Consider the following 17009-nt stretch of genomic DNA (forward strand, 5'->3'; position numbering starts at 1 on the left):
GACAACTCTCTCTACATCGAGTTTAGGAAGTGTGGTGCTTAAAAATACGCTGGAGAAATTTAGAAAACGCGCCAATATGCCAGCATTGGAACTTGTTTGAATGTACCGCCCATACGCTTTGGTTTCGGGAGCCCAAGTAGTTAGGCTCCATTTGGAGCTGTAAACAATACACATGGTAACTTTGGCAGATCTTTCTTTAGTTTTATTGGTCATGGTTTGTAGTAGTAGCTGGAGGAGTGAAGGAGGTAAAATGCCTTTCAGTACCGCTCCGTGGCAAACGGGAAATATGAAAAATGTAACTGCAAGCAGGTGTCTTTATTTTTGCAAGCACTTTCCTACAGGTAATCTTTCTTTTGCAGCTGAGCTCACCTTTGCGTTGTTTCTATTTTTTTTTTGTGTGCACTAGCTGAATTTTTGTGATGCTCCGTTTCTTTTCGTAGCTTTTTTTGCCTCACACGCGCAAAAAAGAAGGCAAGGAACCTGAGGCCAGTGCGCTGAACAAAGAGAGATGTGATGAATAATCTAGCAGGACTGAGGCCGTCATTAATGCTGCATACTTTTTCTGCCTGGACTGTCGTGGATGTGCGGGTGTGGAAAGTGTTGCTAGGAGCTCATCACAGCTTACTTCTCTATTTTTTGGTATTGACACCCTGCCAGCGACAAATGTAACTGGGCATTAATGAGTGCTTGCTTGTACAGGCTGTAATACACTGTCTAAAATGAGTGCTCAATAAAGACTGCGAAAGAGGATGAAAAAAAAGTTGTTCTTCTTTTGTTTACGGGTGCGACAAAGCTCTTTTTATATATGAATTAAATTTTCTGTTTACTTTTTTAGTGCCACGTTGAACCTAAACGATTGGTGACATGTATAGGAGCCGTTAACTGCTCACCTAGTTAGTTAAATTTGTCCACTAATTTTTATTCACTGCTACTGAAGATTATCTGTGCTCACCAGATTAATGGCCATTACCAAAGACAATGTTAGCACTGAACTATTTTGTTGTAATTAGTACATAGATCAACGGAACCTGACTTTCTTAAGTGTCACGTTTATTGCTTGAAGATCCAACATGTTTGGCTGCACAAAAAAATGAAAACATGCACTGTGACGACCATGGGTAGCAACAATAGGTGTATATATGTCCATCATAAAGCTTTTATTTGTGGCTGTCTTATGGGCACCCTTTAGCAAATGTAACTAGGATATCCACTTATGGGTGCCTTAATGGTGGGACCTCATTTGAGCCTTATGTAATTGCTCAATTTCGTACCTCTTTGCAAAAGCTCTCGTTGGTTTTTGCTGTCTTTTCGTGTGTTTCGTGATTCACAATTTAGGCTTTTGACCATTCCAACGAATATTTCATTGTGCGGAATAACTACTGATCTTGTCATTGAGCACTCATAAATGCATATAGGGTACAAATTGGACATTTACTACAAAATAACAAGTCAGAAGGTTTGTGAGCCATGAAGAATTTATGGATGGATAGGGACGCAGTAGCTAAGCTATGCACATAGTGTTTGGATCTTCGCTTTTCGTAAGCTTACACGTGTTGACGCCATTGCTATGACACTAACAAAGCTTCATTGCTGGTGGTCTTGGATTCTAGATGAGTGGATTGTAACTTCTCACCATATTAGAAAAAAAATTTAAGGTGCTCTGGTAGATTTTTAAAAGCTGTGAAAGAGAGCATTGAAATATGCTCTCTTCCTTTTGCTTTGCCTGTTTCCTAGAGGGATTCTAGGAGCCATCAGCACAAGAGGATGTGTACCTCATGGCGGACTACATGGTGCGAGATTTTCTTCTCGACTGTAAGGTATGTGCGCTCGTGTGTGTGCCACATTTGCAGCCCTCTGCTTGGCCAGCAGCCTTTGGTGCATACCAATATTCTGAGAAACTAATGGCACCATTCAGGGTTTTGACACTGTCACAGGAGAATGTCTTAATGCAGGCTGAACAATGTCGTCTGGTTGCGATATCGTTTTATTAAAAGGGACTTTGCCAATGCCATTTTGGAGTCCTTGTGGTAGTGAGCTTTATTAGCAGCATTTCAAGCAAGACTGAGTTGGTTCCGTGCATGAGCTTAAATCAGTAAGAATGTGTTTGCAAGGATGGCGGGGTTGAAAGTGATCTCAGGGACGAATGAGAGGAAGGCAGAAACATGAATTTTCGGGGGTAAAGCGCTGTGTAGTAAGTGCAAAAAGAAACAAAAGAGTACACATAAGAGGGCTTGGGTGCCACCCAGTTCATTTCGATAAAAGGAACTTCCGGCTTTGCGTCGTAAATACGGCAGGGCTGATGAAAAGAGTGCCTAAATTGAGTCTCCTGTTAGATCCCGGGAAGGGGAGGTGAATGTGACTTTTGGTTCTAAGCAGCAGGCTCAGGATTAGGATTTAAGTTTCGTTAGCCAGTGTGCTTGTAAGTGGCCTAAGTTGAGCTTTAGTAGTACCTAATGGGAGCGATCTGTGCCCTCTGTCTTTTGTTGCAGGCAGTGACAGAGGCCGAAGTGCACTCATTTGCCAACACGATACGGGACAACAATGAGCTGATTGAGGCGGTCATCCTGGTGCTGGAAGAAAAGGAATACCACCGGGAGGTACGCACTGGACGCAATGGCTCTCGGTTCTTCTTGCCACATTCTGCTTTTAAATGCTACCCAACACGACAATATGGTTGCTAAGACATTCTGACACGGAGTGCGAGGTTGCAGGATGAAATTAGGTTGGCATGTCTATACAGCAGTGAAAGCTGAAAATGTACCATTTCAGATGAAAATGTAAAGTTGCCATTATTGCTACATTGTGCCCCCGTCTAATTAAAAAAAAGTTGAAATTTCCGATTTGATGAACTAGTGTGTTTTTTAACAACACAACACACAATGAGAGACAGGTGCCGACTCTTTTTCAGCCTGGCCGTGTCTAGAGGGCCGTCCGACCGTATTATAAGCATTCCACTATACCGACGTCCACCTGCGTTTTATAACAAAATTGCCGCGTCTGGCACTACATCGCTCTAGATAACGTAAAGGTAGACAGCCTAACCTAAGCATAACATAACATGACCTAACGCACACAAAGAAATAATTTAAAACACCAAAACTAACCTAAGCCATAAAAATTATACTTCAATTATAGATTTAAAAAAAAACTGAGGCCGAGCCGGTATTGAACCTCTGTCCATGGGATTACGAAGCTAAGACGGAGCCTCTACACTAAAACTACAAACGGTTTGGCCGGAGCTTGCTTAGGCTTGTAAATTTTAATGTCGTCGGACGGCACTCTAGCCATGCCTGCAGCGATCAGCTAGAGTGTCGTCGGATGGCACTTTAGACACTGCGTTTCAGTTTTTCTATTTCTAAGTTTTCCCTGTGACATACTAGATAATGCATTCACAGATACACCAATAGGTTAGCTTCGTATATGAAGTTCAGGAGTTCGCGGTGAAACAGTCCATGCACCCAGTGCCGTAGGTCAGGAGGGTGACCGGGGGGTGGAGACCAGTTGATGAAGGTTTCTTGGCACGTAAATTGCTTAGCTAGAAATTTAGGCTTTGAAAGATGGGGCTATGGCATGAGCCATGAAGGATCCGAAGCACACCGGAGTTCTTTCATTTTGTTTTTTCAAGTGTAGACTATACAATAGTCAGATGGGCTGTTTGTATATTGCCTGAATTAAATAGGTAGCTCGTGTAGCCAACCTCGCATCAAGCTTGTGTTTATGAAGCTTCACCGCTACCCTGCAGTACCAGTTAATTAATCGTACATTTGAACCTAGCTACAACAAATAATGCTTAAACGAAATTTCCACTGCAGTGAATTAATTTCTAGTCCCCACCAGTCACCCGTAAGAGCTAATGCACAAAAATTCCCTCCCAACAAATAGCTTTCTCTGGACCAGGCCACTTTTGGAGAAATTTTCATGAAGGAAAAATTAGGATTTCGTGTTCATTTAAGAAATAAAGCTCGCTACACATTTGTAATGTCACGTACGCACGTGCACAGTCATTGTTGTAGTACTGCCAACCTAAGCTGCCACCAAGAAACATCACTAGGTGATTCTAGTGGGGCCTCTAGTTCCATTTGACCATATCACTTGAATGGTAATGTGCAGTTTACAGAAGTAAAATGGAGAGATGACCTAGTTGGGGAACATAAATCGTTGAAATTTAGGCGCGAACTAAAACAGGGACAAGAAAGACAAACAGCCACGCGTCCCTGCTGTACATGCACATAGGTTTAAAGACCAATAAGGTCTTCACCTCCGTATCTACACTCTTTCCTTTTAAGAAGTGTCACTTCCTTCTCAGAGGTACCGAGAGAGGGAGGGCTGACACAATCCGAGCCCCTTATCTCTGTGTGGAACGCTTCAGCAAGTTCTCTTGTTGTGCGATCATGGGGCTTGAAAAGCACTACCGTGTCATAAAAACGCTGTTCACGGCCACATTCAGAACAGTGCAAGGCCAAATGAGTACATGGCTTTTCTTTCAAAGATGTTCCCTAAGGCATACGTTAATACACCGGCCACTGTGTAGACTTTTCCGTTAATAGTAAGCGTCAGTATTGTCCCCCTTTTCTTGTCCCTGTATTAGCTCGTTCTTAAATTTGAAAGATGTAGTTAACACCCTGATGACAGTGTTTTAAAGGGAAGCTTTCAGCCTCTCACTGATGCCATCGGTAGTGCATGCAAAATGCACTGCAGGAGAGCCAACTTTCTCTGTCGATGGTGATGACCATCACCATCGACAGAGAAAGTTGGCTCTGCGGGTGAAGTGGGTGAAGTGAAATTGCGGGTGAAGTGAGGAAACGTTAAAACGCTTCCCGTGGTCAGAGCTGAACCTGGGTTCCTCACGTTGTGAAGTCGACATCTATCCGATTGCACCATTCTGGCACGGTTGAAGCAGTTTGGATTTGAAGAGGAAGGCACGACATGCAAAATTGGACAGAAAATGCTCCGCTCCATCAAGTGACGATGATAGTTAAATGGTAGAGAAAGCCATGGAATGCCCATATAAGTGAAGCACTAGAGAGCGCGATCTCAGGGCAGTAACTACTTTATATGTATGGAAAGGGGGGGGGGGGGGGGTGTGAGTTTGCTCGCTTCTGGGTGGGTTCGTTCGGTGTTGGACTTGATTTTGGAAAGCTTTGCGTTCCCCCACCGTTGTCGTTTCGAAAGAGGGGTAATTTATTTTGGTAGTGCTGGCCCATAATATGTCACTCCTGCCCATATTATGTCACTGTAGCACATAATTTCAAGTATATTAACACGAAAGTGTTTTATGCCGGGGTACAACAAGACCTCACAGACGTCATATCCATCACGGAAATGACATCGCCAAAAAAAGTGCCACTGACACGGCGGCACTAGGTTTCGAGCACATGATCTCTCTCTCTCTTTCTCTGAAATGAAATGAAATGAAATGAAATGAAATGAAATGAAATCGCCAGAAAAAGTGCCACTGACACGGCAGCACTAGGTTTCGAGCCTATGATCTCTCTCTCTCTGGCTGCCACGGGAGGCCAGGCCAAGTGAACTATTACTCATGCCAGTTTAGCTCTACGAACGCGCCGTATATCCTTCCCTACAAGACTCTCTATTCAGATGGTGCCGTCGTCTAGGAGAGGTGAAGCGAAGTATTTGATTGATTGTGGGGTTTAACGCGCCGACGCAACGCAGGCGATGAGGCGCGCCGTAGTGGAGGGCTCCGGATTAATTTTGACCACCTGGGGATCTTTATCGTGCGCCGAAATCTCGTACACACGGGCGTTTTTGCTTTTCGCCTCCATCAGAAAAGCGGCCGCCGCGGCCGGGAATCGAACCCGCGACCTCGTGCTCAGCAGCGCAACGCCTTAGCCACTGAGCCACCGCGGCGGGTGTGAAGCGAAGTAGTGCGTTGTCACGCAAATGAGTGCCGATAATTGACGCTACCGCTGCGGGCCGCGAACTCTGCCTCTCGTGTTCCACAAGCTGAGCTCGTCACAACTCAACCCTTTGCCATACACACCAGGGAGCACGACCAAAGTGGTCGCACCTTTGCCAAAGCGACCTGCCAGCAGGTTTCCAGGTGCACCCACAAGACAGCTGCCGACCCGCAAATCATGCTCCTTTCGCTGCAGCGGACTGTGACTTCACCAAGCGATTCGCCGACAACCCATTTGGTTTTGTTCGCGCGGTTTGCGAGCGCCTGTGGTTTCAGTCGGATTTACGCAATGCTCCGGCGCGTGTAATCGAGTGTTTAATGTTGACGCGTCTGACGCTGCCATACTGATGAAATATAAATAGCGATGTGCAAGCTCACATCCATGCACATAAACATTCAACTGCTCCTGTGAAGGCACATTTCACTTTAGTGTTGTACCAATTCCTTTGAAAGGAGGATCAACCACCTTTTTTTTTCTCATTCTTCAGTTAAATTTTTTTTCATGGCCGATATGGAGCTGAGTGAATTACCAAAGGCTAGCTCTTTCAAACTCAATGAGGTTGCGTTTTGTCTTCATGGCAGCTTTGAGGCAAAATCTTCGTTTAATTTTCGGGTGGAGGTGAACACAGAAGTGCTCATGTGTCGAGACTTTGGCCCATGTAAAAGGAACCCCATATTGGTGAAATGACAACAGGTGGGCCACCAGGGTAACAGAGTGGCTACTGGAAGATTGGTCCAAAAGAAGGGGAAGACAACCAACTTGATAGAGGTCTGAAATATGGAATTTCGGAGGCAAAGAGTGAAGTCGGGCAGCGCAGGACAGGAGCAGTTGGACGTCAGTGGGGGAGGCCTTCACCCTGCAGTGGCTCTGAGTCATGGAGGAAGAAAAAGTTAGGAGACGGCGCTACCGGAGAAACGTGAAGCCTATACATAAAAAGTAAAATCGAAGTCTGCCCAGGCGTCACTGCACCACGTGACCCCATCGCGCCGCCACCGCGAGCTCTTCAATTTCGTCTGCTCGAAACTACTCTGCTGCCCGTTGTCGCGAAGCCTGATATATGTTGGTTTTTTCCCCACGGCTTTTGTCTCTCACACATACGCGGCACTCCTGCCCGCACGCGGGCATCAGATCACCGAGCAGATAAATGCAGGAAGGACGGGGAAAAGCTACCGCCAACCAAACACGAGAGAAGCGCCAGAGTCAGAGACCGCCACCGTCGCCGCCGGCCCAGAAACTCTATGCGCCGGCCCACCCGCCCATGGAGGTCACGTGCTGGGCCGACTTCAGCGGCTTGAGAAAGAGAAAGGGCGGAGGGAGCGGCTTCAACGGAGCTGGGCTTGCGAAGGCTAGCTGCGTGACGTCATGCCGTCTCCTAACTTTTTCTTCCTCCATGCTCTGAGTAGTCTGCTGCTGCTGATGCTGATGATGATTACACATGCAGTCAAACAGTCAAACAAAACTGCTAGCTGTTTCATGGAAGAATGTGTCGCAGGTCATTTACTTACAAAAAAGGGGACGGGGCTATCGCTGAGAGGTTGCAGAGTCTCTACTAATCACTCGTCCTGTTGCTCTTCCCCTGCGCAGTTTTTGGAGCCCCTGTGTGAGCAGCTGTTCATCTTCTTCCAAGCCCAGGAAGAGGCGCTGCGCCAATTTGCCCACTTCTTCCTGCCCTGCGTCATAGGCAACTACCTCAGCAACGTGCACCGCAGGGACCTCCGCAAGGTGCGCTGGTCAAGGGGCCTGCCTCCTCCTGTCTTTCCTTTTTAACACAGAAAGTGTTTTATTCCGGGATACACAAAGATTTCGCTGACGTCATATCCGTCACAGAAATGACACCAGTACAACGAAGCAAGTGGCCTGTAAAGGGTGCACCCCTGCACACAGGGTCTTCTTGCGGGGAAGCAACCTTTAGTACTAAAGAGTACGTTATACTTAGGGTTGTTCGTTTTTGGCTTTTATATTTTAACACGAAAGGGTTTTATGCCAGGATACACCAAGATTTCACTGGCGTCATATCAATCACGGAAATGACGCCAGTACACCTTTGCTGAAGTGATCCGCCAGCAGGACGTCGCTCGCCAAGTACACCCACAAGACAGCCGCCGACCCGCGAAGCATGCTCAGCTGCAGATATTGCTGTGCATTTCACTTTCATGTTTTACCGATTCCCATGACAGAGGAATCAACCACAGTTTTCTCTCTTTCTTCAGTCGGTACCTAATTGCACATCTCACTTTTTTTTTCTTTTCACAGCATGTGATGTATGACTGGCCCAGAGCAAACAGTTGTTTGTGCATACGTATGTCATGACCTATTCATTACTGTAATGGGTGCAGTCAGGGTCCTGCTCTTCATAGAAAGGCTGGGGAAAATCATCCCGGCCCTCACTGTAATGGTGTGAGAAGCACAATAAGTAACAGGATCACGACTTTCGCTCTTTGTGACAGTTTTACATTTGCACGCACATGTAGGAAAATACTTCCAGTATTGAAACCCCCCCAGCTACACCTGCTCTGGTCCAGTACCCCACTACTTTTGAAAGAACGGCTGTTTTTTTGTTTGTTTTGTTTTTACTGGAAAAGCTCGTTAATTCGAACTCAGTTAATTTGAACTGGAGCCCTAGTCCCGGCACAGCCCTGTATATTTCAATGGGGGAAAACTCCCGATAATTCGAACGCGTCGGTATCCAGAGCAATTAATTTGAAATGGGATCCCCTGGTTTCCATCGATTCTTGCAGAAGACGTCAGCCCAAAGTGATTACAATGTGTTGCAAATACACCCTGCCTCGACCCGGCCATGTAAATTAACGTGCTTTCAAGCCTAACCAGCATCATTATTTTGGCATTACAGCTCGCTTCTCACATGAATGCATGTCGGTCCCTGTTCCCGGTGTATAACTGACTGGTCAATTAATTTCGTTCACTGTTCAAGCTCCTAGAATATAATTTACCAGATCACCTGACACAAACGTATAGAAGCGCCAAATTTGCGTTAACTACTCCAAGGGTGACTTCTTTGTGTTCTGCCCACGCAGTCTGGCGCGATATCGCATCCATTCATTCTCGCACCCGCCCGCTAATTCGAACTCTGCTTAATTCAAAGATTTTTATGGTCCCCTTCAAGTTCGAATTAACGAGCTTTTACTGTACAGTCACTCTATGCTGCCTCATTTTTCAATGGTTTCTGCATTTTTCAGACCCTTCACTGCCTTGAAATTCTCCTGCTGGGTGCTTACAACTTGGTAAGTCTCGGCATAGCCGGTTACTGTTAAGTCTCTGCATAGCCGGTTACTGTTGCATGTACCATAATGACTTCAAGCTCATCATTGTATGGCAATGCCAGGTTATGTATTTTATCTAACGGGAACATAATTGGGAACTTAAGATAAGACCATGGCTGCTTCGCTTAGTAAAGTCTGTTGCTGAATGTGCAGATCATCTCTTGCACCATATACTAATTTAAAGCAACTGGTCCAAATACTGCATTTTGTTTGGTGTGTGTGTGTGTATGTGTGTGTGTGTGTGCGTGCGTGCATGCACATGCATGCATTCGTGTGTGTGTGAGGGGGGGGGGTGTTTTGCTTTTTAACAATAAAGTGGTACACAAATATGCCGGGGTACACAAACCTCACCAACATTGGGCTTCCTCGATTATCGGTCCCGGATCGTCCGCAGACTGCCCGAGACGCGATCCGGCGCTCGATTTTCCCATGTGTTCCTATGGGGCTTCCGGTCCGAAAACAGTCCTCGGACTGCCCGCGGATCGTCCAGGGCTGCTGAATCGAGGAGGCCCATTATATCCGTCACGAAAATGACATCACTAGAAAAAGTTTAATTGGGAAAAGGAAAGGAGAGGAATGAAGCATTATTGTCGTACATCTTGCGAGTCCCTCGTATGGGTTCTCCAAATGCTTTCGCTGCCTTGTACCGATAAAATCGAACGGAACCTCTTGAAATTTGGGGAAATGCTAGCAGAATGTGCAGAATGTGTCCTGGCAGCATCTAGATCAGTGTTCAAACCACCTGCTGGCTGTCACTGGCTTGCAGCCTGGTTGAGGTGGATGCTATGCAGGATGCCACTGTGTGCTGAGGCTAGCACCCACTTCTTTGTTGTTGTTAACATTTGTGTGACGACTGTACTTGCGTACAAAAAGAAAATTAACATGGCAAGCTTGCATTACATCAGGCACAACATAGTAAAACACTGTTCCGGAATTGAGAAGACAATCACCATGTCTCTGCTTTTCATAACATCGGTCATCTTAGGCACTTTGTCTATGCACACCAAGTTGGTAGCAGAATTTATGTGCAGGAGAACCCCGCTCTTACGTTCCTCACTGCTTTGTTTTCCCAGCTGCTACGTTGTTTTTGTCTAGTCTTGGCGTAGCTCACATAAAGCCCCATGTATTAAAATCCTCACTGTTATGTCATGGCTCAGAGTACGTTCCCAGATCATTCATCGCAATCTAACACTCTGAACCCGGCCGGGCAACATGTGTGGACCGCCATTTTGACGTTTGACAAGCCTTGGCCAGGCTTGGCTATGGAACTGACTGCATGAAGCCGCACGTGGATGTGATTCGTCACCACTAGATGGCTCTATGTTGCCCTATGCTATCACCATCATCAGTGCGCTTACAACGGAATTTTCACTTCGGAATGCCGGAAGTGCGTGTTTGCCATAAAATTACCACCGCACGTGCTCTCGTCATCATCGTGCGCTTCAAGCTTTGAGTACATTGTTGAACTTGCAACCGTGAACTTTGTCGTACCTTCATGGCATCGCAAAAAAGGGAGGCGCTTCTGCTTCAGGAAAAGCTTGACATACTAAACGCAGTAGATCAGCAGCCAGCGCAGAAGAGAGTTGACATTGCTAGGGACATTGCATTGCCACGCGTGGTGTTTTCTAGCGATCGCAAAAAGCGGCAATCCTACATTCTTGAGTTTTTTAAGGTTTGAAAGCCAAAGTTGCCGAAATACATGATTGCAAGTCAAAGCTACACTGTTTACATTCATTTTTCAAGGTTTCCCCGCTGCTGCGTTTTCGTGGTGGTTACGTTTTGTTTTCCCGGTCCGGTGAATAATGTGTGAATGGGGCTCCACTGTAGTTACGTAGATCTGACCTTTTGCTTTCTGTGCTTTGTTTAAGCTTGTTCCCCCCTCTTTTTCAACTTTCGCCCAACCCCTCCCTGTTTCCGTGGCCCCTGGTGTGCTGTGACTGGGCTGCAGCAAATCCTCGACCATGAGGGGAAGCCATCGACGACAACGTACCACATCCCCAGCATCAGCAAGCCAAGTATATACCACGAGGTGTGTGTAAGTACAGTCTCTGTCGATTCTCCCCCACCACTGCCTGCTGCCAGCACCGCCGTGCCCCGCACCACACCCCAAGGAACGACGCCGTTTGTGCACGTGCGCTCACCAACAACACTGCCTGGCCTGCGTGCGTGAGTCCGTGCTGGGAGAAACCCCTTGGTCGCCAGCCCCCTGAAGTGTTCAACGCTGCGACCGCTGGCTGCTGCATTCCTAATCTCTTTTGGTTTGCAGTTGCTTTTAGCTCGTTTGGAAATAAAAACTGGTGCAAGGAAAACTGGTGCAAGAGATATTCTTACAGGGCACCTTTTCCAATGGAGGGATGTGGTGTTATGATCTCGTAATGAAGAGCTTTTGTTATCTATTCAGGAACAGGTAGAGGGGTATTGAAAGGGTACTTGTTATGATGCATGCCTTTCTTACATAACAGCATGTTGATACCTTTTGCTTGCTCATTTTCAAGAGCAGAAAAAGCCGCAGTGTACACTTCTGGCTTCAGGGCAAAAAGCCTGGCTGCATTATGTTTGGCAGGTTTAGTGCTGTTGTAGGGCTTTGTGCAAGCTAGAAGCAGTAGTATCAGTAGGCTCGCTTATCAACTGCAGTGCATGGTAGCGTACTTGTAAGCAGGCATTAAACTTGGATTTTCATGGGGACTTACAAACATTAATTTGTCCTGTTGTAGTGTGCTTTATAATTTTTGCTGTTGCATTAATTCAGTTTGTAGTTACTCTTTTGTGCAACAGTAAAGTCCGCTTTGGGTGAAAAGGTGGGGTGTGATGAAGTAAGTGTTGTTCTGTCGGTTTGATGCTGTGCGAATACGACAAACATGGTTCTTGATGTGATGTTCAGATTGCATTTTGATTGTGATCCGGAGATGGTGCTGTTGTCTATGTTGGGGCTTGTACTACACTGCTCACAGATGTTATTGGAATGTGTGTTGTCATGCTTGGCACGTTAATCTGTGTTGTGCTTGTTTGTTTAAAACTTCCTCCGTGATTGCTGACTTGCTGAAGGCCCTGCCTCATTTTAAAGCCAGGCAACTGTAAAAAGCCTCATCCCTTCTGTAAGTGCCACTTTTCAAGAAATTTCAGCCTCGTTGTCTATAGCACTTTGCCTTACATTGGCTGGCTATTATGGTTCCGCCCCGGAATAGACCACAATGGACAGTGGGAAGCAGTATGGTTATAGAAGTTAGCCTTTCAGGTAAACAGTAATATTCGTCACGCAACAATATTAGTATACTTGGGACATTGGAGTCTAGTATAAGCGCAAGTGTATGTAAGGAAAGTTTGTGTGGCTACCTGGCTGGTAATAACCGATAGGCCACTGCTTTATACAACTCGCTAACGCACTTCCGTCATTGCTAGTTTTGAGGGCACGTTGTTGTTATCTTGTGATACCGTCCTGCATGGAGATAGTCAGATTTTGTGCTGAGCGTGATGAAGAGCAGGATTGTGATGCAGCTCCTTATCAGCAGAGACAGCCTGCGTTATTATAGCCTACGAAGACAGCTCCGCCTGTTGTAGCGTGTGGTGCCAAAACGGTGTGCTGGTCGTCGTGGCTCCTTTTTGTTGCAGCCCATTCTGCTGCCCCAGCCCCAGCTGACGGAGAACATGCTGTCCAAGCTGGAGCATGGGGACAACAAGGTGGTGCAGGGACCGTACCCAGCCGTGGACACACTCAGCGCGAGCAATAGGTGAGCACACTTCTCGTCATGCAAAAGCTCTCTATGGGCAGTCGTGGCACTTGACGGTTCTAGTAGAACCATTTTGGCCCCGTTATCCCCCCAAATGGGTCTAAAGGTTCTTTTTCTTTTTAACAGCGGAGCTTTTTAGGCTCTGCTGTTAAAAACCAAAAACCTCAAAGCCTCAGGAAAAGTCCCGGGCCATCTCCGAAGCATCGGGCCATCTGCGAAGCATGCAGTGTATAAGTGCATTCTTGGCGCCTTGGCGATTTTGCCAACGGAGGTGAAACCGTTGGGGGTACAGGTATACAGCTTTGCTGTACAAGCCTGTTGTCTTTGAAGCACGAAGCTGTTTAGCGCAAGGCGTCAACGAGTGTCCCGGTGTTTTTTTAGTACGCGCTACGTTCTGGCGCGAGGCGTAAACAAGTTTACTAGTGTTTTAGTACCGTGACTATATGAACCAGTGATTACGACGAAGATGATTATGACCACAGGAGAAGCCAACAGCCCCAGCTCCTAAGGGGCTTCGCCTCTAAAAAAAATGTCGCTAGGGAGGTCCCTAAAATCGAACCCGAGACCTTTACGCCATGAAACCGGCAACCTAACCACTGGGCCACCCCAAAGGCTCCATGGGTACGGGGATAGCAGCAGTGGGGAACCATAACGTGCAGCCCAACTGGAAAGAAAACAAAACTTTTCCTGTGTTCGGAACCAAACCTGGGTTCCTTGCATTATAAAACAAGCCATCTATCCAATTGAGCTATCATGGCATTCCGCGCACAGAGCATTTCCTTTGGGTTTGTAACGCGGGCATTGGCTTTGGACTTGGCCACGGGTTCTAGCGCGTGCTAACGCGATCCACCTTGGGAAAGATGTGAAAGCCTGCGGACGAAACAATCCGGGCCTGCCAGTCACGGAGAACTTTCAGTGGCAAGTTCGAAAACCCATGTGAGGTGCAACAGCTGGGCCTTTGACGAAGGGAGAGTGGCCGCCAGCTCTGCTGTTGCTCCAGCCTTGCGCATCACTAGTGCAAGCTGTGCCATTTTTTTTTTTTTTCAAATTAAAAAAAAACAAATATTGAAGGTCACCAAAAATATGCTTGTGGTAGCCTGAAACAAACAGATGTGCTACCTATGACAGCCTAAAAGCAGAACTCCAGCATTCTCCGTGTGTTCCTTATCTCTTTCGTTACTGTGAGAAATTGACCGATTTTTAGGTGTTTAGGTGCCTAAGAAAACTTTGTGCTGAGCATATTGGGTAAACACATATTGCAATGACATAGAATGCAGATGATGTAATGCCCCTTCCACAACACAAATTTTAATAATGGCTTACGTAAATAATGGTTGCACAAAAAATTAGCTTCAAAATTTTTGTCCAGATGTTGAAGAAAATGATAAAAGGGAAGTTATTTATAACAAACCACCAGTAGTAGAAAATAATTTAGTGTATGCATTTTGTAGGGAAACATTTTGAAAACACATCCTAGAAAAAAAAATTAAGTTGCGCAGGACAATTTGTCAGATATTATAAAAATGTTAGCATGCAAGGTGCTTTTGGTGAAGCCCAACACCCATTTCAAAATGTGCAATTTGGATGGATTTCTGAGTGAAATCTGTTGGTTTGACATTATTACAGGTAGCATTTAGTCCACACAAGATGTAAAAGCACCTTTTCAATGACTACGGCCAGCACAAAATTCAGGGCAAGCAACTGATGCGAAGAAATCCACTTGAAGTTGAAAACCAAACCCAGTGGTGGATACTTGTTGACAGTCTGATCATCACTTACCTGTCAGAACTTTCACTTGCAGCTTATTATCATCTGCTGACTCACAATGGTAGCCCTGACTGCAGGAAGTAGCTGCAATGCGCTAGAACCGTGCTCGGAAAGCTTTCACTGAGCTGCTGTCGTGGAGTGAAAAGAATTCGGCATTATGAGCCTCGTACATTGCAGTGCCACTTAACATTTCTGAAAAGAAACAATATCAAGCCTGTTGGAGACTTTGTCGGAATAGGCAGTTCTACTAAGAAGCGACTCTGGACCTCTGGAAATACCCTCGTACGGACACGAAACTGGTTGGTGAACAACTGGCAGTGTTGAAGGCTCATTGGAAGTGTTCTCCTTGTCTGAACTGATATTCGATGACTTGTTGCTCTCTTTTGACTTTCAGCTGAAGCTGTTATCACAGAAAGGCGTGGGTGAAGTGCAATCACGGGCGACGTGCTTTTTTTAAGGAACAGTATTGGGCGCCAAAGACGCAAATGGCAAATTTGCTTGAAGTTGGGTATCTGTGTTGTAGTGTCAACGAATTCCGCTACGCAGAAACGAAAACCGGAACTGTTGGAAACTGGCTGACAATGCAAGGTCCACTTGTTATACCTGCGGAGGACCTGCAGAAATAACCTTTGGCAGAATAAAGCTACCCTTTCTCCGAACCAGGCATCAATAGTGAATGCTAACTGGTGTCATTTTCAGGTAATTATCACCTCTCAACACTGTTGCATTACACAGCTGACAACACAATTTGGTAGTTGACTTGCTGGAAACCTTTTGATCAAGAAAATTTGGTGGTACATAATGCAGCATTACCACGACTGGCATGCTTTTTTTTTTTTCATGTGCAGCAGCCACGTCCCCTTTTGCAAAAACACACTCACCTCAGCTCGCAAAAAACCTCGTGAAAAATCTCAACATTGCCAGAGCAGGAAAATTTAAACTGTGAGAGCTTAGAAAGTGAGAGCTTAGACTAACCACCGGGGTGCACTAGGTGCACGAAAAATGGCTACAACATGTCGATGTCGGGACTATAAAGCATCGATCACTGGTGATTGATTTGAGTAGGCGTGGTGACGAAAGTTATTGGAAACCTCATCGAACTGAGCATTGTGGAAGCTTTTAAAATACGATTCTTATATTTTGGTTCTGTGGCGGTCTGTGAACTTCTTCCTTCTCATTTTTGCAAGGGGTCTTTGCGCAGTTTGTTGTGCTGCTGTGTTTTCAGACATGTGGTGCAAGCCCCTCTTTTCTGGCCTTTTGCAGGCTGCAGGTGGCTGTAGTGCTATTGCGTGTCTACAACCAGTCCATCAGCACCATGCCTCAGGCATCCAGGGCATCCTTCTGCAAGATGTGCTCAAGGTCAGTGACAGGCTTTGCAGTAGTAGCTGTGTGCTCGTCTAGTTAATGTAGACACAATGCCCTTGGCTATTGCTGTCTTACTGTGCTCCATTCAAACGTCGTCAGTCCTGCGCTTCGTTGAGGCAGACTTGTCTTATTTACTTGTTTATTTACAGACCTACTTCGCCCATTGGGCATTATAGTAGGGAGGACAGATAATCGATATGAATTACAAGATTGCACACTCTTTAAAAGGTGGAAAGAAAAAAATCAGTTTTGAGAAAACATACAAGGTTTAAATTAGGTAGCCACACACTTCAGAATGTGAGTACATACTAAGCATACATGTGGTACATTCTGAGGGAGCACATGAGACAGCATTAAAGAACAAAGTTTCTCCCAGGTAACAAGATACATTCATTAACACAGCACGCTAGCTAACATTGCAAAGCATAAACAGCAAAGAAAGTTTGAAAGTTTCTTGTGCTGCTTTCTTTCCCTGCTTTAATGAACAAAAACAATTACTGAAATCTTAGAAGACTAAAAAAAAATGTGGAAGAAAGAAGAAACACTGATGCTGAATCTGACTAGAGGACTCCTTATCACAAAGCAAAAACATCCCTCCTAAACTATCGTATCATACATTGGGAAGAGTGACCACTCAGCCTTAAAAAATACAAGCTAGACACTCGGGCCAGAATGTGTGTTTTAGTCATGAGAGTCAACCCTTTAACAGCAAAATTGCAAAGGAAGCTATTGAAATAACTAAGCATTCGCTTGACACCTAGTTATAAATAAAATAAAAATGTAGTGGTGCCTTTTTTTAGCCTGTAATTTGGCTCTGTCACAAATTTACAACTTCTGGCATTTGGGGTTTTGTATACAGCCATCCCAAGTGCTGTCCCAGGTGCGCAAAGTGGTGTTTCATGAGCTCAAAATTCTGCGACTGCTGTTTATAAGGACGTAAAAATTTTCCA

At 45.6% G+C, this 17009-nt stretch overlaps 1 protein-coding gene across 1 annotated transcript in view; it reads left to right on the forward strand.

The window, feature by feature from the left end:
* The window catches only part of Hyccin (PI4KA lipid kinase complex subunit hyccin), a 43990-nt gene that overhangs the window by 1264 nt on the left and 25717 nt on the right, over positions 1 to 17009 (forward strand). The window contains exons 2-8 of the mRNA XM_077699865.1: positions 1735 to 1817; positions 2490 to 2597; positions 7503 to 7640; positions 9116 to 9160; positions 11148 to 11228; positions 12809 to 12927; positions 15958 to 16053. Of these exons, the coding sequence (XP_077555991.1) occupies positions 1776 to 1817; positions 2490 to 2597; positions 7503 to 7640; positions 9116 to 9160; positions 11148 to 11228; positions 12809 to 12927; positions 15958 to 16053 (629 nt within the window). The 5' untranslated portion in view covers positions 1735 to 1775. The remainder of the gene's footprint in view (positions 1 to 1734; positions 1818 to 2489; positions 2598 to 7502; positions 7641 to 9115; positions 9161 to 11147; positions 11229 to 12808; positions 12928 to 15957; positions 16054 to 17009) is intronic.

The sequence above is a fragment of the Haemaphysalis longicornis genome, unplaced genomic scaffold (assembly GCF_048455015.1).
Source record: "Haemaphysalis longicornis isolate Haplotype H1 unplaced genomic scaffold, Haemaphysalis longicornis Haplotype H1 scaffold_2, whole genome shotgun sequence".
NCBI classification, from domain to species: Eukaryota; Metazoa; Arthropoda; class Arachnida; order Ixodida; family Ixodidae; genus Haemaphysalis; species Haemaphysalis longicornis.